General features: G+C 43.0%; 1 protein-coding gene across 1 annotated transcript in view; it reads left to right on the top strand.

Moving 5' to 3' along the window:
- Positions 1 to 14,135: 14,135 nt before the first annotated feature.
- Positions 14,136 to 23,583, top strand: part of SMIM28 (small integral membrane protein 28) — a 42,699-nt gene continuing 33,251 nt past the window's right edge. The window contains exon 1 of the mRNA XM_088451734.1: positions 14,136 to 14,663. Within this exon, the coding sequence (XP_088307860.1) occupies positions 14,553 to 14,663 (111 nt within the window). The 5' untranslated portion in view covers positions 14,136 to 14,552. The remainder of the gene's footprint in view (positions 14,664 to 23,583) is intronic.

Raw genomic sequence — 23,583 nt, 5'->3', positions numbered from 1 at the left:
AAATTTAATGACAGTAGCAGGCACACTAGTCGCACATTCCAGACATATAAGAGAACTACTGAAAGCGATCCAATTCCCTAAGGCAGTGGCCGTAATTAAGTGTAAAGCCCATACATGTGAGGGTGATCCAGTGTCACTGGGCAATAACAGGGCAGACGAAGCTGCCAAATGGGCAGCAGGTTTAAAAGTGAACATGCCAATTAACCAAATGATGTTTCAAATGATTGATATGCAGAAATTAATTGAGATGCAAAATTTGAGGTCCAATGGGATGTGGGCAAGAGTCCTCTGGACTCTGGAAAGATGGAGAAGGTAAGCCAGTGGCTCCCAAGGCGTACTAAAAAAGCCTGGCTTAGGCAGCGCACGGTAAGACTCCCTTGGGAAAGTAAGGTATGTGCAAGTTGGTGAGAGCATACTGGTTTGTACTGGGTTTTTCTTCCCAAGTGGCAAAGAGAGCAATGTCCTGTTTGACCTGCTTGAGGAAAAACATTGGGAAAACAATCCCTACTGAGCCATCCCACATTCCTCCGACCGATGGACCTTTTCAGGTAATACAAATTGATTTCATCCAATTACCACCCTTCAGGAATCTCAAGTATGTATTACTGTGCACTGATGTGTTTTCTAATTGGGTTGAGGCATACCCAGCTGCCACTAATACTGCTGCATTTACTGCTAAGAAAATAGTTCAGGAGTTTGTGTGCAGATACGGTATCCCTAGAATTATTGAAAGTGATAGGGGTACTCATTTCACAGGTGATGTCTTCCAAAACATGTGTAAGTTGATGGGTATTAATAGTAGACTTCACAACCCCTACCGACCGCAAGCCAGCACCAAGGTGGAGAAGATGAACAGTACTATTAAAAATAAATTAAGTAAGATCATGGCATAAACTGGACTGGGGTGGCCAGAAGCACTACCACTTGTCCTTCATAGTATTAGGACAACTCCTAGATCCCCTCTCAATCTGTCCCCCTTTGAAATACTGTTTGGTAGACAACCTCATTTGATTATAAATCCGCAGGAAGATTTGAAAAGTAACAACGAGGTTACTGTAAGGTATTTATAACAATGAGTAAGCAGTTAAAGCAGCAACAGCAGAAACTGAAATTGCTGTCACATGATATGCCTGAAACAAACTGTCATGATGTTGAACCTGGAGAATTTATGATCAGGAATTTCTTGCGTTCATGTTGTTTGACAGATCGGTGGAAAGGTCCGTGTCAGGTGTTGCTGACAAGTACAACTTCCTTGAAAGTGGCAGAGAGAGATACCTGGGTCCATTCCACTCACTGTAAGAAGGTCAACCAAATGGTGGAGAGACAAGGCGGACTCGAGGCAGATAACGTAGACCTGTCAATTGTGAGTCTGCTCCGAGAAGGTTAAAGGTTACAGTTAGATAGATACCTGAGCTAAAGAAATTTGTAGATCATTGTTTTCAGCAATGGAGTGGTCTGCTGTGGGTATCTTTGTGTTTTCTCCCAGAGTTCTCATTATCCTGGGTTGTTTCAGGATCTCTGGTTTCTGTAACGGAGGACAGAGGACAGAGAGGGGAACTGATGGTGATACCAATGGAGTGGAGTTGGGAGAAGGAGCAAATACAGTCACAAGGGTGGTATCTGACCAAAGCCAGTACAGTAATTTTTAAGAGATCTGCTATGTTGGAAACTCGGAGACAGTGTGAAGGTCTATCGTCTGAGGATGATTGTATTTGTGAGTTTTGTGGGTCCTTAGTTGATGAGAAGTGCATCCAACAGTGCCAACCTGAGTATAACCAGTATTGGGTTGGGTATCCTTTAGAGGATTATCATACTATGGTGGGCAAAGTTTTAAACCAGACTGACTGTTGGATGTGTTCTCATGTGCCTCAGGGACAGCATAATGTAGGGTTAGTGCCGTTGCCATTAAATGTCTCTGAGGTCTTAGAACTGCAACAAGGGAAGATGCTGGATGGAAAATTTCTTAACACTAAACCACCTCATTTTAAACTCCACCAGTACCAAGTAGATAAATCACTTTTATGTTTGAACATCACCATCTTCAATAAACCAGAAAGTTGGGAGGTGATGGGGAATAACCAGATGATGACCTTCTCACTAAGAGCTGATTATGAGCCTATAAATGTTTAACTATTACGCACAATTAGGTTAAATGGGAGACACTTGCGGTATCGGTATACACTAAGTGACATCAAAGAAATGGTTGGCAGGGTACCAGAAGGGTACTGTGCCAAGGTTATACAACCAGAAACGTGTATTAGCCAGATGGGAGAACCTGAGATAGGATCATTTGTTAGGGAAATGTGTTGGATGATCATGAGGCATTCTATTCCTTATATTCTCCCCGATGATGTATACTTTATATGTGGAAGGAAAGCGTACAAGTGGTTCTCTCTGAGTTCCGAAGGTGTGTGTTATCTAGGAAGAGTACTCTCAGAGGTTATGACCCTTACACATGGTGAAATGCTTGGTATTCATAAAAACACACCATCACCATAACTTCACACACAGTATGTACATAGAGACAAAAGAAATATGATACCTGGTGATGTACATAAAGCCACACAGTTAATTAGTGAAACCACTGGATCCACCAGGATCGCTCGGGGTACACTAAATTTCAGATAAATCCAAGATCTTGCTAAATTAAAAGATAATATCACCGAGATGTATGATGACATGTTTAGGTACACAGGTAAGGAGTTACAGGCCTACAAGAAAGAACTGGTACAACACAGATTAGTGTTAAATTATTTAACAGCTGTCACTGGAGGGTACTGTGTGACCTTAGCCACCCAATTTGGTGTAAAGTGTTGCACGTACGTCACAAATAACACTAGTGACCCCAAGGAGGTAATGGACCGGAAAATGGACGAAATTCTGCAGCTAAAATGGGAAATTATGTCATGTACGTCAGGATATCACTCAATTACAAGATGTCCAAGAAGATCAAGACAACAGAGTATGGAGAAACAACATTAGAATTTGGGGAATCCCTGAAGAGGTTGAGTCCACCCATCTTGAACTCTATCTCAAAAACTCTTTACACAGCTCTCCCCGGGGAACCCTGAAGATCATCTTCTTCTTGACCAGGCTCACCGTGCATTACGTCCTTGCTCACAAGCCCAATTTCAACCTAGGGATGTAATTCTCAGGATGCACTATTTCACTGCCAAAGAAGCCATCATGAAAGAAGTCTGTAAGCTTCCTACAATAACCTATGACAATTCTTCCTTGCAAGTTTTCTAAGACCTCTCTTCGATTACCCTGGCTAAACGCAGAGACTTCAAACCTGTCACCACTATGCTTCATCAAAAAGATATCAAATACCGCTGGGGCTTTCCATTTAGTTTAATGGTCTGGCACCAAAGCAAACTGCTCACAGCTAAATCATTTCCTGAAGCTCAATCCCTGCTCTCTACTCTGGGCATCACTTCCGATGGAACCGTAGATATGGTCTTACCTCTGCTACCACAGAGGTCCTCCACAGTGGACCCACGTCAACCCCCACACTCTGTATGGATAACCGTCCCCGCTTCATCCTCGCCACCAACTACACCCTTTGGGACTTGATTCTCTTCATCAGGTTTATTTACTGTTTCTCTAACCTTTTGTATTGGACCTATAGTGGTCTTACTCCCTCTACGGAGGGACTATTTTTGTTTTGTTTTTCTCTTTTCTCTTTCCTTTTTTAAGGTGGAAAGAGAGACAAGAAATATAAGGATCATTTTGTCACAATTTAATCTGATAGATTAGTTTGATTCTTAGTTTATATTATTGTTCAAACAGCCCCCCTGAAGTGTCTTTTGACTCTTTCCCGGCCTTTTTCTTTTTTTTGTATATATATATATATATATATTTCCTGATCTTTTTCTAGTTGGTTTTTTTTTCCTTATTTCTATGGTACTATATGAATAACCAATTATATATATCAAAATGTTTTTATTTCCTCTGTTGTATTACTATTCTGGTGATTATGTTACTGTATATTTTTATTCATTTTTTGTTATTTTATTTAATCATTACTTTATATGTCTCTTTTTGAATTTTATGTACCTTCTTTTTTTATTTATTTTTTATTATTTATCTTCCCCCTTCACACATTTGTTCCGCATGTATCACATTTTATTTTCAGCACTCAATATGTTCTCTCTCAGGCCTTTCAAGGGGGGCCCTTCTATATCCCACACACTCATGTTGCGCTTCTCTGTTGCTTGGCCACACCCCCTAGGGCTTATAGCCCTCTCGCTGACCTATGTGCTTTATTGTCACACAGTATCCCCTCCCATTGTCAGCAATATTGGTCCCGGCCTACCTTGCCGAGAGACCACTTACCTTGCCCTCCCCCCTTAGTTTTTTCCTTGTCCCCATCCCTCTCTCCCACTGACCATGCAATACTCTCTTATGCACTCCATTCCCGTTCTCTCCCATTTTGCTAACGCCCTCTCATTACACTTTTTACTTTTTTTTTTTCTCTCTTTTCTTCTTTCTCTTTTTATTTTCCTCCCTATATTTTTATTAGCTTTTACTTTTTGGTTTGTTACCCATGGGTCTCCACATTTTATCATTTAATGTGAAGGGGCTTAATAGCCCCCAGAAATGGGGAAAGCTTTTTGCTTCTCTTAAACTACATCAAGGTGACTTGGTTTTCCTGCAGGAAACTCATTTTCTGCACAGCTCCCACCCAGAACTCCGTTCCAGGACCTACCCCGACACATACCACGCTTGTGATCATGCTTCTAAAAAACGTGGGGTCGCGATCCTATTTGCGCGTCACCTCACCTTTGAACTCTCTGATTCATTTGCAGATAGGGAAGGCCGCTTTCTTATCCTGGTGGGTAAGCTCAACAATAGACTGTGTACCCTAGTAAATGTTTATGCCCCTAACCAAGGTCAACATATGTTTTTCCCCAAATTAGACTCTGTTATCTCTAGGTTTCGTCAGGGTTAACTTATTGTTGCTGGCGATTTCAACACGGTTCTGGACAATGCCTTAGACCGTTCTGCTCCTACAACTGCTTCTTCTCCTCCGGACTGTCGACATTCGCGATCCCTCCATGGTCTCATGAGATCTCAGCTTCTTTACGATTCCTGGAGAAACAAGGAACCATCCACCCATGAGTATACGTTCTATTCCCACCCACACAATTCATATTCCCATATTGATATGATCCTGCTCAGCCACGATTTTACCTTACATCTTCATTCAGCCCAGGTTCACCCTTTTATTTGGTCTGACCACGCTCCCATTTCTATTGATATTTCCGGTTTACTACCCCGTCCTCGTCCCACGACCAGGCGTTTTAATGACTCTATACTCCATAACCCAGATATAGTCTCTTATATTAAATCTCATATTAAAGATTATTTTGCCCTCAATGATCACCCGGATATTTCTAGAACTACTCTTTGGACGGCACATAAAGCAGTGCTATGAGGACACCTGATCAACATAGCTTCCAGGGGAAAAAAAGAATCCCTTATTCGAATCAATGAATTCTCTTTTCAACTACACACCCTAGAATCTATGCACAAATCCGCCCCCACTCCTGCAAATTTAACTGCCCTCCAGGAGACCAGGTCCAAACTTGATCTCCTTCTCTCTGAACAGGTGGCCAAACGCCTTCGATGGCTTCGCCAGACCTTTTATGAGAAGGGAGATAAAGCAGAAAAAATTCTTGCGGCTCGTCTTCGTACGGCTAGAACCCACAAAAATATAATTTCTATACGTAACTCCCACGGTCAGTTGATTCACGACCCAGTAAATATTCAAACTGCTTTCCAATCCTACTACTCAAATCTCTACAACCTCGCGGCCCCCTCAGGTACAACACCAACCATCTCTACTTCCCAGTTAATCTCTGACTTTCTTGCTATATCCCAATTACCATGCTTGTCCACTAGTGCTCTTGAGCATCTTAATGCTAAGATATCATCTGATGAGATTGGACAAGCTATACGTTCCCAAAAATCCGGCAAATCCCCCAGCCCAGACGGCTTCACGGCAGCATATTATAAGAACTTCTTGGATCTGCTTGCCCCCCACCTGCACACCCTCTTTAATGATGCTCTCCGAGGTACCGATTTCCCTACTGAAATGCTAGAAGCCAGAATAATTGTGATCCCCAAGGAGGGCAAAGACCCGCTTAATTGCGCCAGCTATAGACCCCTCTCCCTCCTTAATCTAGACCTAAAGATATACGTTATGATTCTGGCAAATCGATTGAGCACCCTCCTTCCCTCCCTGATCCATTACGACCAGGTCGGGTTTGTCCCTGGTCGTCAAGCTAGGGATAACACTAGACGTGCCATTGACCTTATCCATATAACGAACTCCAGTAGACCCCCTACTATTATGCTTTCTCTCGATGTCGAAAAGGCATTTGATAGGATCTCCTGGGGTTTCATGAGGGCCGCTCTTGAGGCATTTGGCTTCACGGGCGATTTTCTCACGGGAGTATTAGCTTTGTATTCTGCTCCCTCTGCTATGGTTCTTATCAATGGTACCCCCTCTAATTCATTTTCCATTACCAATGGTACCCAGCAGGGCTGCCCCCTATCCCCCCGTATTTTTGCCATTGTGATAGAACCGCTTGCCTCTCAGATCAGATCCCATCCGGATATATGGGGGGTGCAGGTGGGGCGCACTCATTCCAAGATTTCTCTCTTTGTGGACAATATCCTGCTTTCCCTAACCCAGCCGCTGATCTCCCTTCCTAACCTTTTCACTGTTCTGCGATCCTATAGTGCTATTTCTAATTATAAACTTAATTATTCAAAATCATGCTACATCACGTACCCCCTCCAATCACTGAGGCTCTTCAGACCGCCTTCAAGTTTAAATGGCAATCCAAACGGATCCGATATTTGGGGATTTACCTCACTTCCCGTTATGATCTTCTCTATCATGAGAACTTCCCACCTCTTTTTTCCAAAATGCAAGCTGACCTAAACTCTTGGGATCGTCTCATTATTTCTTGGATGGGCAGGATCATATCGATTAAAATGAATATCATACCCAAATGGCTTTATCTGTTCCAAACACTTCCTGTTGCTGTACCAGCCACCCTTCTCCGAGATATTCAGAGGGCTTTGGTCCACTTTATCTGGAACCACAGGCCCCCCGTATTTCGGCCAATGTCTTGAAGAGACCGGTTGATGCTGGTGGCAGAGGCCTCCAAGATATAAAACTTTATTACCTAGCCTCCCATTTCTCGCAAATTGTCACCTCTTTTTCACCTCCGGGGTCCATTTCCTGGCTAGACCTAGAAGCTGCCCACGTTGACCTCCCTGACTTAACCTCCATATGGTGCCTGTCCCCTGAACAATGCCCTGTCACCTTTAAGCAACTCCCTGCCCTTAAATTTAATATTTCCCTTTGGGATCGACATTCTCTCAAACTGAATCTCACCTCGCCAATTTCCCCCCTAACTCCCATTTGGTTCAGTCCCTTATTTCCCCCTGGCTCCTCCACCTAAAAAGCACACTCATGGTCTAAAGTGGGGCTTAGGTTCCCTGTAGATTTCTCCACTCAGGGCCAATGGTTGTCCCTATCAGAACTTCAACTACAATGCCCATCCCAAATACTGAACCCCTTTGAATTTTTTCAAATTAGTCATTTTTGCGCTCTTTACCTTCTACATCAGTACTTAGGGAACTTACGCCTTTGAACACCTTTGTAAATATCGTCCCCTAACCAAAGGCTTGATTTCGCAACTTTATTCTATCTTCCTCGATGTAACCCTCCCCCCTACAAGATCTTATGAGACTGAATTGGAGAGAGATCTAGGCCCTCCTCCGGAGGAAGAAACATGGGAAGAAGTCCGACTCGGTATCGCTAAATGCTCCATTTCCACTAAAATTAAAGAAACCTCATATAAAATCTACTATCGATGGTACTATACTCCTATGCGACTCCATAAGATGTTTCCCTCCTCGTCACCTGAATGTTGGTGAGGTTGTGGCCATAGAGGCACTATGCTACATATCTGGTGGACATGTCCAAATATTAGCCCCTTCTGGGATTTAGTTCATGGCCTTTTGAACTCTCTCTTGGAATCCCCAGTAACAAAGGACCCTTGGGTATTTTTGTTATGTTGCTCACCCCCAAATCTTCATACATTTTCAAAGAAATTACTTATGCATATCCTATTGGCGGCCAAGTCCCTGATAGCCTTTAATTGGAAGAATACTTCCCCACTGTCTCTTCCTGCGCTTAAACAACAGATTTGGCATATAGCTGCTCTGGAGGAGATAACCTATTACCTCCACGATAGAGGACACATATTTACCCAAGTATGGGCTCCCTGGCTTTCTGCTGAACATAGACCTTGGCTTCCATCTGTTTCTGAGGGATGAGCACTTGCGGAGACCCATGGGTGGTAGCTGCGGACTCCTTTGCCTCACTCTTTTTTTTTTCTTTCCATCTTTCCATCGCTATTACATATTTACCTTTTATTTCTCTCAGTTTAACCTGATATTTTTTATTCCATTTATTCATGTGGTCATTTTCCCCTTCCCTTTCCCTCCCCAACTCCTTAATTTCCCTCCACTTATCCCCCCCATGACTTCTATGTTGCGATCAATGTTTCTTATCCAAGTGCTTATTTATATTAATAATTTGGTTATCAATTTATATCCGATGTCACTATTCACAGATTGTATTATATCTTGTTTTTTTTTTCTTTTTCTCTAATTGATTTTATTTTTGATTGTGCAGAGATATTTGATATTTGTATTGTTTTTTGTTCTGCTGTCAATGACATGGTTTTGATGTTTATTTTTCTGTTATGACTGACCATTCAAAATAAAGAATTTGAAAAGAACCACCTTGCGCCATCCCATAATATAACATTAAATAATATGTCATAGTGTAAGCCTAAATTATTTTTAAAATCAGAGTGTAATAGCGTATTGTTTGTTATCAAAGGGTGGACTGTCGAAGCCGTATAATTGGCTGAGACAGAATCTGCTAAAATTAAAATCTGCACGACGCCATTTTGCGAATGGCAACAAGATGCCATTTTGCGAATGGCCACCCAACGCTATTTTAGCGAATCTCACACAATATCAGTACGTACGGCAATGTTATTATTTAGCATCATGCGATTCCCATGCAATAGAACAATGTTAAAAGTCCTCATTATATAAATACATACATTTACTAAAACATATAATATGAACACTCCTGCAAAACACATACCATGGTGTACTCCACAAACACGTAGACTCACAATGCTAACTAGTGTCTTTTCTTAATATCCTTCCACTTACACATTGCACACTTACATAGAAAGGTTCCCTAGCATTAAGGTTAATATTCAAGGTTTTATTCATTATTAATTATGTAATAAAGCAACTGTATTTAAGATCTCAGGTTTAGTACATGATAAGCAGACCGTGTTTGGTGCTATTCTAAACCACTGTTTAGTTGCAGATCTCTGGTTCCATCGGCAGGGAGATCGCAACATGTGTCTACAAGTTATGGATCATACAGAGTTAGGCATTGAAATGTATTCTGTGATCTAATGTTTATTAGCCAGTTTAGACTTGTTCTTCGGCGGGAAAACGGACACAAAGAGCTGTTGGAGGCTGGACTATTACAATACGAACTGACCTATGAACTATATCATAACAGAAGAACCAGAAAGAAGAACCAATGGGTTTATTGCCTATCTCTGTAAGGGTACATAAACAAGCGCTCTGAATCTGAAAGTTAGTCATCTTTCTTTGCTGTTGACGGAGGTTTCATAGTTGATGCCGGGAATCTGGATCCAGAGCGCATGCGTATGTATTCGACTGTACCTTGTGATTGCATAATTTGTTTGCGCTAATTCTATTTAGATCACAGCATGTAACTATCTGCTTTTTGGTGAATAATATATTTTTGTGCTTTGGAACCACAATCCAAGTCTGGAAAGCAATTATTTATTGTGCGACTTATAACGCTAAATAGCGACATTTAGGGTGTATAGATCATTAGGTTTTCATATTGTGCAAAACATATCAGCATTCCCTGCTGTGTTCTCCTTCACTTGTTTCTGTTGGTTAATAAACCATCCTGGTTAAGTTACCTTCTTGTCAGGGTCTTTAGAGAGGAGGGGGCCGCTGTGCATCCCCCATCATGGGCCCTCTCCTCTCACCTAGGCGGCCGGCCATCGCAAAATCAGTAGACTCTGGGCACTAGAGTGTGCCCAGAAGCTACTGCGTATGCGCAGATCGCCAGGGAAATGGTGCGGCCGCCATTTTCCCAGCTATTTCCTCACAGCGCATGCGCAAGACGCCAGCATTTTTCTGACGGATCTCTTGCCCCTAGCATGGGACTGGTGTAAGTGCTGATACTGATCATGACAGCTACAGCGACTGAAATAAAGTCAATGGGCGGCACAGGTTTACACATGCAGATACACGAACCCCTGAAATAACCCTACGGATTCTCACATTAGCATAAGGTAGTAAATCAGGCTTTGTCGGCTGCCTGCAAATACAACCACTTTGCGTGCAAATGAGAATCAGCCCCTATATGGGTATATCAAATACTAACTTTAATCCTGCATATCCATGCTGTTACTGTGCATAACAAATCTTTATTCTCTGTTGTGCTCACCCTGCACTTGTTCCTGTTAACTAATAAGCCAACTTCCTGGTTAAGTTACTTTCTTGTGGACTGGCTCCATTGCACATCCACTGTCACTTATCAATACAAATAATAACTATATGTTTTGCAGTGTTTAGGACTTTTGCCTATTTATCAAACTCCCTCTGTTTGTCCAGGTTATTGCCGGCTATCACAACTGATGGCTTTCAGAGGGGCATTCTGCATTTCTAATGAACAGCTGTGACACAAGTACTTGGCTGTCCTCCAAAGCTAATGCTATCTCAGGACGACGAAAGCCAGGTGTGCCCATTGGAAAAAAAACATTAAGATACGTGGAATCTGGACATGGAAGCCAGTTCTAATGAGCGGGGGAACCAATAAGCTGGCTCATACATGCCCTACCTGACACCTAACTATCCTGACTACTGTTACCAGAGCCGGCCAGTGTCTCCGAGAGTTGAGCATCAATCAGCTCACTGGTGACGTTTTCTTATTTATTATTTATTTATTACCAGTTATTTATATAGCATACACATATTCCGCAGCGCTTTGCAGAGCATATATGGCCACTCACATCAGTCCCTGCCCCAGTGGAGCTTACAATCTATGGCCCTGATTCAGAGCCGGACGCTCTGACAGAGCGCTCGCTCTGAATCAGGGCTGATCTTTTTTTTTTTTTTTTGAACGGCCTCCTGGCCGCTCGCATAGCTGTGGGTGACCAGCCACAGCTATAGCGAGAGACCAGGAAGATGGTCGCGATGGTCAAGAACATCGCGACCATCGGGCTTGCGACGAGACCCTTGTGGTAGGGTCTCATTGCCGCAAGCCCCAGAGAGATTTCGGCTCTAACAGAGCCGGAATCTCTCCACTGACATCACTTGTGATGTCAGTGGGCCCGTCCCTAAACGGTAGGCATTCACATGAGAACACCTCCGTTTGGGCAGCAACCCCCCTGGCCCTGGCCCGCCCACCAAAGGAGGCGTGCTGTCACTCAACATCGACAGCACGCCCCCTTTGGTGCGAGACCCGGATCTCGCGCATGCGCACGACGGAGCTGGCTCCGTCGTGCGCATGCGCTCTGGGCCACCATCAACAGCGCTTGCGACCGGGTCTGAATCAGGCCCTATATTCCCTACCACATGTACACGCACACACATACAAACTAGGGTTAATTTTTGTTAGGAGCCAATTAACCTATTAGTATATTTTTGGAGTGTGGGAGGAAACCAGAGTACCCGGAGGAAACCCAATTAAGCACAGGGAGACAGTGGCGGAACTCCCGGAAACGGAGTCATTTGCCGCCGGGTGCCAGTCCTGAAGGGGGCACCTGGCTCCATTGTCATCCGGGCCGGCCACTGCTGAGGAGGAGCTGCATGGAGAAGGAGCGCCGCTGATCGGCGCTCCACCTCCAGTGGCGTAACTACGGAGGATGCAAGGGGTGCGGTCGCATCCCCTGCACCTTCCATTTGTCGGGCGCCTGCTGAGTGTGTTAACAGCGGGTGCCCGCTCCTTCTTTCCCCCTTGCGCCAGCGGCAGCCGGAGCTCACTACTGAGCTCCGGGTCCCGCAGTGCACTATGGGAGTGACGTCATGACATCACTCCCATAGTTCCGTTTTTTTATTATACTAGGGGTACTACAGGGGGCTTAATACTGGGAGCATTACTGGGTGTGCGCGCGCAGGGGGCACAATACTAGGGGTACTACAGGTGGCTTTATACTGGGGGCATTACTGGGGGCATTACAGGGGGCACAATACTGGGGGCACTACAGGGGGCTTAATACTGGGGGCACAATACTGGGGGCACTACAGGGGGCTTAATACTGGGGGTAGTACAGGGGGCTTCCTACTGGGGGCACTACAGGGGGCTTAATACTGGGGTCTTTACAGGGGGCTTCCTACTGGGGGCACTACAGGGAGCTTAATACTGTGGACATTACAGGGGGCTTACTAATAAGTGCACAGAGGGCTTAATACTGGGGGCACTACAGCGGGCTTACTACAGGGGGCAATACAGGGGACTTACTACTGGGGGCACTACAGGGGGCTTACTACTGGGGGCACTACAGGGGGCTTACTACTGGGGGCACTACAGGGGCCTTACTACTGGGGGCATCATATGGAGGCACTACAGCGGCTTTACTACTGGGGGCACTACAGGGGTCTTACTATTGGGTGCACTACAGGGGCCTTACTATTGGGAGCACTACTGGGGACTTACTACTGGGGGCACTGCATATGGGGACCACTACTTGAGGTACTGCATAGGGGAAACACTACTGGAGGCACTGCATAGGGGGACCATTACTGGGGGGTAGTACATAGGCAGGCACTGCATAGGGAGACTTCTACTGAGGGCACTGCATAGGGGGACCGCTACTGGGGGCATTGTATAAAAGGGACTGCATAGGGGGGCGGCGGAAGCTGGGGGGGGTAAATCTTAATTTGTGGGGGAACCAAAATTTATCTTGTCTCCGGGCACCTGGGATGAAGTTGCGCCACTGCAGGGAGAGTATACAGACTCAGCACAGTTAGGGCCATGGTGGGAATCAAACCCACGACCTCAGTGCTGTGAGGCAGTAATGCTAACCATTACACGTCTGTGCTGCCCCTTGATACATTTTTTTTCTTGATAAATTATTGAAAACATGTTTTTATATCAATAGGAAATCTTCTTTTTAGAGGGGTCATGATCAATAGATGAGACCCCAATATATTTATCTAGTCAAGTCCTGATTGTTGGAAAATCCCCAAATACTGGTGTTACCATGGCAAGATTGTACACCTTTGACATAATTTTATTCCTGAATCTTACTGTAGGTAGATGAGAGAGTACTAACAGAGGCTGTAGGGGCCTAAAGAACATAGGACCTAATGAGTTTCCTGCATGCCTGCCTGGAAACTCAGAGGAGGGGAGAGGTCAGACCAGCAACTGTGAAGGAGGCTGAACGCTGTCTTGATGTCTCAGGAGTGACTAAATAGTGAGGAGGGAAGGTGAGAGCCCTTGTGCTCCTGATCAATGGACATCAAGTGAACATTTCTGTGTCAGTCTCTTTTGTTATTGTGTTATCTTATGTTACATACATCTGTACTGGAAGTAGAGCAAACTCATGATCATGTTTGGCAATGCTTTCCAAACAGTAAGGGGAATAGCATTTATTAGCATGTATGCTGCACTCTGTGTATTTCTTCTTCTGTACACAAATAAATGAGGGGGAAATGTAGGTCTGGCATTGTGTACAATAGACAAAAGAATATGGCAGCAGAAAGTAATGAGTTAAAGCCTTGTCTTTAGGGGATACTGTTTTCACTACTAGTGCATGACTCTGGTTTTTGAAGTAATCATATCTTCCAAACAGCAAGAACCTCTTATAGACTAAAAGCTTTCCACAGATTTATCATTAACATCTAAATGCTAATGGTTCTAAATAATTCAGAATGTCACTTAGCCCATGTCCTTGCTGCCTCTGACCTTTATTGCTTTTCCCTGCGTAACATTACACTGTTTACATCTGTGCTTCACACACTAGAACTTCACAGAAAGAGAGAATTTTATAGTTTTCTATCACATAGGGGTGAATTTAAAGGTTCTTTTTACTCCAGAATCTAAATTTAGAAGGTTATTTGTTCAGAATCAGACCATGTGCTGGTAAAGTCTCCTTTAATAATCCTAATGCAGCGAACTATCCAATCACAATCCTGCCCTTCCCTGATACCTGATGCCAGCTTTCTGGTAATGTAGGCCACCGTAACAAATCCAGAGAGATTGAGTTGGGCTGATAGTGAAGCCTAGCTGTGTTATTTTTCCACTGTTGTTAATAACACTGAAAGAACTTATACCAATGATCATTAGCTCCCAGGCCTCCAGCTGTGTCAGGGCAGACAAAGAGAGGGATTGTGGGAAAGTCAGAACCTTGTGGATTGGAATTTAGGTATCAGCAGCAGTACTGGAAAGAATGCGGTGGCTCTTGGACAGCAGCTGGAGTAAATTTGGACATGCAGGAAGGAGCACCTATGAGTGGATGACTAGTGAACCTGGACTACCGCTTGTGGAAACAAAGTTGCAGGTAGGTACTCAACCGCACCCTGTGGCTAGTGTGTAACGCAATACCTAGATAACCTATCTCCATATCTTATAGGCAGTTATCTAGGATCAGATTCCATGAAATTTGCTTAGTATTCTCATAGATACATAATGATTGTGCATTTTATATGTATTTGCAATAATTATTGAGCTGTATACAATCTCTTCTTATTGCAATAAATGTAAAACTCTTTATTACATAGCATATGTTACATTAATATTTGATTTTTATACTGTGATATCGTTTTTTATTGTATTATTTCATGTTTTCAGTAAAGCATGATTTATTGCACAACTTTAATCTATAATAAAGGTAGCAATGAATGGGGTTTCAAATGTGCAGCATATTATTGTGAATGTGTGTGCTGCAACAGATACAGTACATGAGAAAACAGTGACGTAGTGTAACTTTATCACAGGACCTGTATGTAAAATGTTCAAAATAATTATCAATATTAATATATTCAAAACTATAATTATATATTCAAAACTATTCCGTTTGCTACATTTGTCAAAAAGTATTTTATGTTTTCATTTACTTTAAGATACAGTATGCAAGGATATATCTTTATTTTTCACTTATATAGGCTATGCTAATCCCCAAATACTTTATACAATTTCATTGTGATATTAGTAATAAATGTAATTAACATTTAAAACAGGAAAATAGCAGAATCAGCCAGTCGTTCGTATCTCTATTTATTTCCAAAACATTGATAATTTATACAATGGCCAATAACTGTGAATGCTACATTTTGAACTTTACAATGAATTCTTATAAATATTCCTAAGTAGAAAGCTCTGTGTTTGCGTCTTAAGGTGGCAGACACACACAGGAATCTAAGCACAGCAAGCCGATATATTGTATGAGAATGGAATATTAATATTTTACATGGTTGGACAGAATCATAGTATTGAAGAAAAAATCATAGCATTTTAACGGCTGATAAATTGCTTTTAAAAAGACATTTAACCTTTCTACACTTCACAGTTTTGTAGAACTAGAGAGACCGAGATGAATGACATGCTTTTGGATATGGTTTCAATTAATTAGAAGACAGAGCTGGCTTGATGTTTTGAGTAAACAATACAATCTATTGAATGATTAAGTAAGTTATAGAAAAATGCCCAAAAGTCTGTTTACTAACATGGGTGCTATCATTCATGTCTGTGGAAATGTCCCTAAAGCAGACAAACTGCATTGTACAATCCATTTTAATTAGCATATTGCAAATAGTTCCAGTTTATATTCCAATTCTTGCTGCATTTTAAATGAATATTTATTTCAAGAAAAGGATTTGAGATACAAAAACATGAAAGCAGAACTATGTACGTTCCATATGTAATGCCTGAGTTTGTACAGTACTTGAACTGTACTGTTGCTTGAAAATATTGCATCAAATTTGTTTCCAATGATAGGTAGTATGTTTAAGTAATATATCAAACAATAAATACACAATACTATCTGTTGTGAAACAAAAATAAATGTAGTACATATATAGCACTTAATAGTAACATAAAACAAATAACACATGCACTTGTATACTAAAAATCATAATGAAAAGGCTTAGTATTGTCTTTCCTGAGGTCATAAGCCCTACACGTTACCCAGTGTAATAAATAATAGTCTGTCCATGTCCTAAATTCCTACTGCTTTAATAATAAGAAATGTCATGTTTGTGTTTTAGTACAACACAATGGCCTATAAGATTTATTATCAGCATGTCATGAATAAACTATAGTCCTTTTTCTGCCTTTTAAGAAGTACAGTAATGAATTGACTTGCACAGCACTCTGGAATGTTTTAAGTATTTTATAAATATGGGTTAGAATGTGTAGAAAACCAGTTTACAATAACATTATCTGGTTAATGTTACTGTAGATGGTAAATGTGTATGAAATAGGCAAAATTATACAGGCTGTTAAAAGACAAGTTATAACGTATGACTTGATTGTGCTGCTTATTTATTTTCATCTGTCAGATGTTCTCTGTGTACCTATAATGACAATCAGTATGTTAGGTCGTGTCTATAAAAATGAAAATTTAAAAACTAATCAATTTGGAAGTCTGCAAGGTACAATGCTCAGACGAATGTAGGCAAAGGCGTGATTCAGTGGTGCAAGGAGATGCGGGCACGTCTTTATGCCAATGCTGCAACTGAATCTGAGCATATTGAGACAGCCAATGACAGCGGGGCTATTTCATGTCATTGCGTATTTAGATGCACCATCAGTGCAATTTTGTCCTCTGACCATGGTGTACGGTGTCACTCCAACTGTGCCTTTAGACACAGTCACTGTCAGTGACACGACTGCACCTGTCTAGCCACCCCCAAGTAACCTACCAGGAACGCTCACTGAAAACCCCAGCTCTTGCTTTCAAAATCGTTCTGCATCTCCCAGTATGCACCTCTGATTTAGGCCCAATGTGTCAGAAAATAGCTCCAATTGGACTATACAGTAGAAGCAGTATAACATCTGTCAATACTGCAATTTAAAACATGATGGCACTATATTATGAATGAATAAAGCACCTTTAAACTGAAACTGATTCTAACCCTTAGGTGTCACCTATTTATTAAAAACTGTCATACTAATGCCTATTTATCAACTTGAGAAAAGCATGAACTATTAACTTTGGCAAAACTGGTGCGGCGATCACTGTAGGTGATCACTGCTGACAATAGCATATAAACTGTATACACTATTAGATATATGCTACATTAAAACTCCTTTTAAATAATCCTAGTGCCGCCGATTCAGTTTACACACACACACACATATATATATATATATAATGCTATTTTTCAGTAGGAACAAGCAGCAACTCGGTTTCAGTACCTTCATTAACTATGACGTAATGTTCTGTGCCAAAATGTATATTCCATTAGATAACTTTTATTTTAGTCTCTTTTGAGTGCCTTCTCTTCAAAATACTGTATATATGTATATAATGTATATATAATATATTTATATACATATATATATATATATATATATATATAATTGCTTTCCTATAGCTCCACCCCCAGTAGCTCCACCCCACTGTTCCTGAACATATTTTTCCTGAAATATATATACTGTATATATATTTCAGGAAAAATAGGTTCAGGAACAGTGGGGTGGAGCTACTGGGGGTGGAGCTATAGGAAAGCAATTATATATATATATATATATATGTATATAAATATATTATATATACATTAGTTATATATAGTGTTTAGAAGAGAAGGCAATCAAAAGAGACTAAAATAAAAGTTATCTAATGGGATATACATTTTGGCAAAGAACATTACGTCATAGTTAACGAAGGTCCAGAGTTCCTGCTTGTTCCTACTGAAAAATAGCATTATATATATATATATATATATATATATATATATATATATTTACAGTCAGGTCCATAAATATTGGGACATTGACAGAATTTTCATATTTTGTCCTATATTCACCACCACAATGGCTTTGAAATTAAACAAACAAGATGTGATTTAACTGCACACTTTCAGATTTAATTTGAGGGTAATTACATCCAAATCAGGTGAATGGTGTAGGAATTACAACGGTTTCTATATGTGCCTCCCACTTTTTAAGGGGCCAAAAGTAATGGGACAAACTAAACAATCCTAAATCTAACTTTCACTTTTTAATACTTTGTTGCAAATCCTTTGCAGGCAATTACAGCCTGAAGTCTGGACGCATAGACATCATCCCTGGTGATGCTCTGCTAGGCCTCTACTGCAAATGTCTTCAGTTCCTGCTTGTTCTTCGGGCATTTTCCCTTCAGTTTCGTCTTCATCAAGTGAAATGCATGCTCAATCGGATTCAGGTCAGGGGATTGACTTGGCCATTGGATAACATTCCACTTTTTAGCCTTAAAAAACTCTTTGGTTGCTTTTGCAGTATGCTTCGGGTCATTGTCCATCTGCACTGTGAAGCGCTGTCCAATGAGTTCTGAAGCATTTGACTGAATATGAGCATATAATAAAGCCCGAAACACTTCAGAATTCATTCTGCTGCTTTTGTCAGCAGTCACATCATCAATAAATACAATGGAACCAGTTCCATTGGCAGCCATACATGTCCACGCCATGACACTACCACCACCATGCTTCACTGATGAGGTGGTATGTTTTGGATCATGAGCAGTTCCTTTCCTTCTCTTCTCTTCCCATCACTCTGGTACAAGTTGATCTTTGTCTCATCTGTCAATAGGATGTTGTTCCAGAACTGTAATGGCTTTTTTAGATGTTGTTTGGCAAACTCTAATCTGGTCTTCCTGTTTTTGTGGCTCACCAATGGTTTGCATCTTGTGGTGAACCCTCTATATTCACTCTTGTGAAGTCTTCTCTTGATTGTTGACTTTGACACATATACATCTACCTCCTGGAGAGTGTTCTTGATTTGGCCAACTGTTGTGAAGGGGTTTTTCTTCACCAGGGAAATAATTCTTTTGTCATCCACCACAGTTGTTTTCCGTGGTCTTCCGGGTCTTTTGGTGTTGCTGAGCTCTCCGGTGCGTTCTTTCTTTTTAAGAATGTTCCAAACAGTTGATTTGGCCACACCTAATGTTTTTGCAATCTCTCTGATGGGTTTGTTTTCATTTTTCAACCTAATGATGGATTGCTTCACTGATAGTGACAGCTCTTTGGATCTCATATTGAGAGTTGACAGCAACTGATTCCAAATGCAAATGTCACACCTAGAATCAACTCCAGACCTTTTACCTGCTTAATTGATAATGAAATAACGAGGGAATAGCCCACACCTGTCCATGAAATAGCTTTTGAGTTGATAGTCCCATTACTTTTGGCCCTTTAAAAAGTGGGAGGCACATATTGAAACCATTGTAATTCCTACACCGTTCACCCGATTTGGATGTAATTACCCTCAAATTAAATCTGAAAGTCTGCAGTTAAAGCACATCTTGTTTGTTTCATTTCAAAACCATTGTGGTGGTGAATAGAGGCCAAAATCTGAAAATTCTGTCAATGTCCCAATATTTATGGACCTGACTGTATATATATATATGTGTGTGTGTAAACTGAATCGGTGGCACTAGGAGTCTTTAAATGGAGTTATAACATTCACCTGATTTGGATGTAATTACCCTCAAATTAAATCTGAAAGTCTGCAGTTAAAGCACATCTTGTTGGTTTCATTTCAAAGCCATTGTCGTGGTGAATAGAGGCCAAAATATGAAAATTCTGTCAATGTCCCAATATTTATGCACCTGACTGTATATATATATATATATATATATATATATATATATGGAAAAAAACAAATGCTCTGACTGACTCACCCCAAACCCCTTGACCTACAAACATGAAATTCGGGGAGTATGGGCCTGATTCAGAGTTGGGAATAGAGAGAGAGATAGCACTTAACTGTGAACCTGGGCAAACCATGTTGCAATGTAAGGGGTGTAAATACATACATTTTTTTGCATGTAGTGTAAATACTGGCTGCTTTTGTATGTAGCTCACAAATACTGCACAGCTTTATTATTACACTGCACTTTAGATGTCAGTTTGGACACCTCACTCCTAAATCTAAATCTCTCTGCACATTTTAAATCTGCCCCACCTGCAGTGCAGCATGTTTTCACCAAGATGATCAGTTGAGAGAGATATCTCACTATGGGGTCTATGTACTAAGCAGCATAGGCGAAACTAGACATTTGGTAATGGGTGGTCCCAGTTCCAACCCATTACCAAAACTTATGCTACCTTGGAAGTTTGGAACTGTGAGCCTAATTCAGACCCGCTCGCGACCATCTTCCTGGCTGCTCGCTATAGCTGTAGATGGTCACCCACAGCTATACGAGCGGCCAGGAGGCTGCTCTACAAATGAAGAAGGACGGCCCTGATTCAGAGCGAGCGCTCTGTCAGAGCGACGGCTCTGAATTAGGGCCTGTGTCTGGGGGTGTGTCTGACTGCGATGGAGCATGTCCTCATGAGGGGAAATTACAAAGAGGCTGAAGGCACAGCAGTGGAGATAGGGACACTGAGAGGGAGTTACAGGGAGGGTGAGGATTGGCACACAGAGAAAGTTACGAGGAGGTTGAGGGTAGGGACACTGGGGGAGTTACAGGGAGTGTGAGGGCAGGGACACTGAGGGGGAACTACAGGGAGAGTGAGGGTAGAGAGAGAGCTAGATCCCCTTCCGTAGAGTGACTCTGACGTCATCAGTTACTGACCAACATCATTCCCTACCATCCTCGAGAGCATAGAGGGGGAACATATTCTTATGGCGAGCACTTCTGCCCTCACTCACGTAACTTCCAGGTATGGCTACTGAAGGGGAAATATACCTTACCGTGAGAATATAGGGACACTGAGGGGGAGTTACAGGGAGGCTGAGGATAGGGACACTGGTGAAGTTACAGGGAGGGTGAGGATAGGGACACTGTGGTGAAATTACAGGGAGGTTGAGGATAGGGACACTGTGGGGGAGTTACAGGGAGGGTGAGGATAGGGACACTGTGGGGGAGTTACAGGGAGGGTGAGGATAGGGACTGTGGGGGAGTTACAGGGAGGGTGAGGATAGGGACACTGTGGGGGAGTTACAGGGAGGGTGAGGATGGGGACACTGGGGGGGAGTTACAGGGAGGGTGAGGATAGGGACACTGAGGGGGAGTTACAGGGAGGGTGAGGATAGGGACACTGAGGGGGAGTTACAGGGAGGGTGAGGATAGGGACACTGTGGGGGAGTTACAGGGAGGGTGATGATGGGAACACTGAGGGGGAGTTACAGGGAGGGTGAGGATAGGGACACTGAGGGGGAGTTACAGGGAGGGTGAGGATAGGGACACTGAGGGGGAGTTACAGGGAGGGCAGGGACACTGTGGGGGAGTTACAGGGAGGGTGAGGATAGGGACACTGAGGGGGAGTTACAGGGAGGGTGAGGATGGGGACACTGAGGGGGAGTTACAGGGAGGGTGAGGATGGGGACACAAGGGGAGTTACAGGGAGGGTGAGGATAGGGACACTGAGGGGGAGTTACAGGGAGGGTGAGGATAGGGACACTGAGGGGGAGTTACAGGGAGGGTGAGGATAGGGACACTGAGGGGGAGTTACAGGGAGGGTGAGGATAGGGACACTGTGGGGGAGTTACAGGGAGGGTGATGATGGGGACACTGAGGGGGAGTTACAGGGAGGGTGAGGATAGGGACACTGAGGGGGAGTTACAGGGAGGGTGAGGATAGGGACACTGAGGGGGAGTTACAGGGAGGGCAGGGACACTGTGGGGGAGTTACAGGGAGGGTGAGGATGGGGACACTGAGGGGGAGTTACAGGGAGGGTGAGGATGGGGACACTGAGGGGGAGTTACAGGGAGGGTGAGGATGGGGACACTGTGGGGGAGTTACAGGGAGGGTGAGGATAGGGACACTGAGGGGGAGTTACAGGGAGGGTGAGGATAGGGACACTGAGGGGGAGTTACAGGGAGAGTGAGGATAGGGACACTGAGGGGGTGTTACAGGGAGGGTGAGGATAGGGACACTGAGGGGGAGTTACAGGAAGGGTGAAGGCGGAGACACTGAGTACCCCCAATTCAAATTACGTCACACAGCAGTGCCCCTTCGTCACATTACACCACACAGTAGTGTCATGTCACTTATTCACATTCTGTCACACAGTAGTAATGCTTATACACATTATACCACGCAGTAGTAGTGCCCCTTAAGTAATTGCACTAAACTTTTATTTAGAATTGCTCAATCGTGCGAACATTAGTTAAGGTGACCAATAAATGAATTTAAATGCCCCCAGATAGCCAGCCCCACTTGCTATATGGACTGATAACCAGCCCAGACACTGCTCCAGTTGCTGGCTTAGCAAAATGCCCTGTAATAAACAACACAGTGGCTGGACACAGATGGAAGCTCTGGCCAAATACTGGACCGCTAGCACAGTGAACTGAAGTATTCCCATTAACAAACACATTATAAAGGCAGCCCATTCTCATCACTGTTTTCCACCAGCAACTCTTACTGCCGGCAGCTACACCATTCCTTTTATACTGGAGGAGTGATCTGCTCTGCCCTCCAGTCTGACGCCACTCAGCACTGTGATGTGGCCAGTAACTTGCACTACTTGCAAAAACATTTTGATATATCTTTAGGCACTAAGGGGGGAGATTAGGTTTACGCATCGGGGAGGGAGGGTTACAGTTAGGAGTAGGGAGAGGGGAAGGCAGGGCTGGTGCTCCCATTAGGCAGCTGCCTAGAGTGCCTGCCCCTGGAGGGCGTCCCAGAGTCCCGCTGTCCAGGCTTTGCTAACCCTACTGCCAGCAGCGCTAGTGCATGCACCAGGGCTCTGTCAGGGCGCATCTGAGGGAGACAAGTGAGGGGACGCTGCTCCGAACTTTATTGAGAGATTTTATTTGGCACCAGCATCTCCTGCATCCCCACTGACAGCACCCGGATTCCTCAGTCTCCACTCTAGCTCATGCAGTACATAGAAACCCCCCACTGACGGAAGATTTTCCACTGACATCAGCAGAAGGGGCGGGACCTATACGACAAGCCCCACCCCCATATCACCAGCTTATAGCTGCATCACATTGCGAGGGGGCCTAATGATGAAGGTGGCCCATTAGCAAGCTGCAACATCTGCTGCACAGTAAAGTATGTTTGTGTACTGCGTAAATATTGGAAGTGTGTATGTATGTGTCACTGTGTGTATACAGTGCATGATTTAGCGTGTATGTATGTGTTATTGTGTGTATATGTTACTGTGTGTATAAAGTGTATGAGTTAGTGTACTGTGTGTATCTATGTGTTAGTGTGTGGATATATATATATAATATATATATACACAGGGAGACCCCTGTACCCACCCGTTTCAAGACCCATGTATATACAATGTATATCCTGATGAAAAGACCGTGTGGGTCTT

This window comes from Taudactylus pleione, unplaced genomic scaffold (genome assembly GCF_031769625.1).
Source record: "Taudactylus pleione unplaced genomic scaffold, aTauple2 ptg000006l, whole genome shotgun sequence".
NCBI lineage: Eukaryota > Metazoa > Chordata > Amphibia > Anura > Myobatrachidae > Taudactylus > Taudactylus pleione.
Note: the sequence above shows the minus strand (reverse complement) of the source record. Positions and strands in the feature narration are given on the sequence as shown.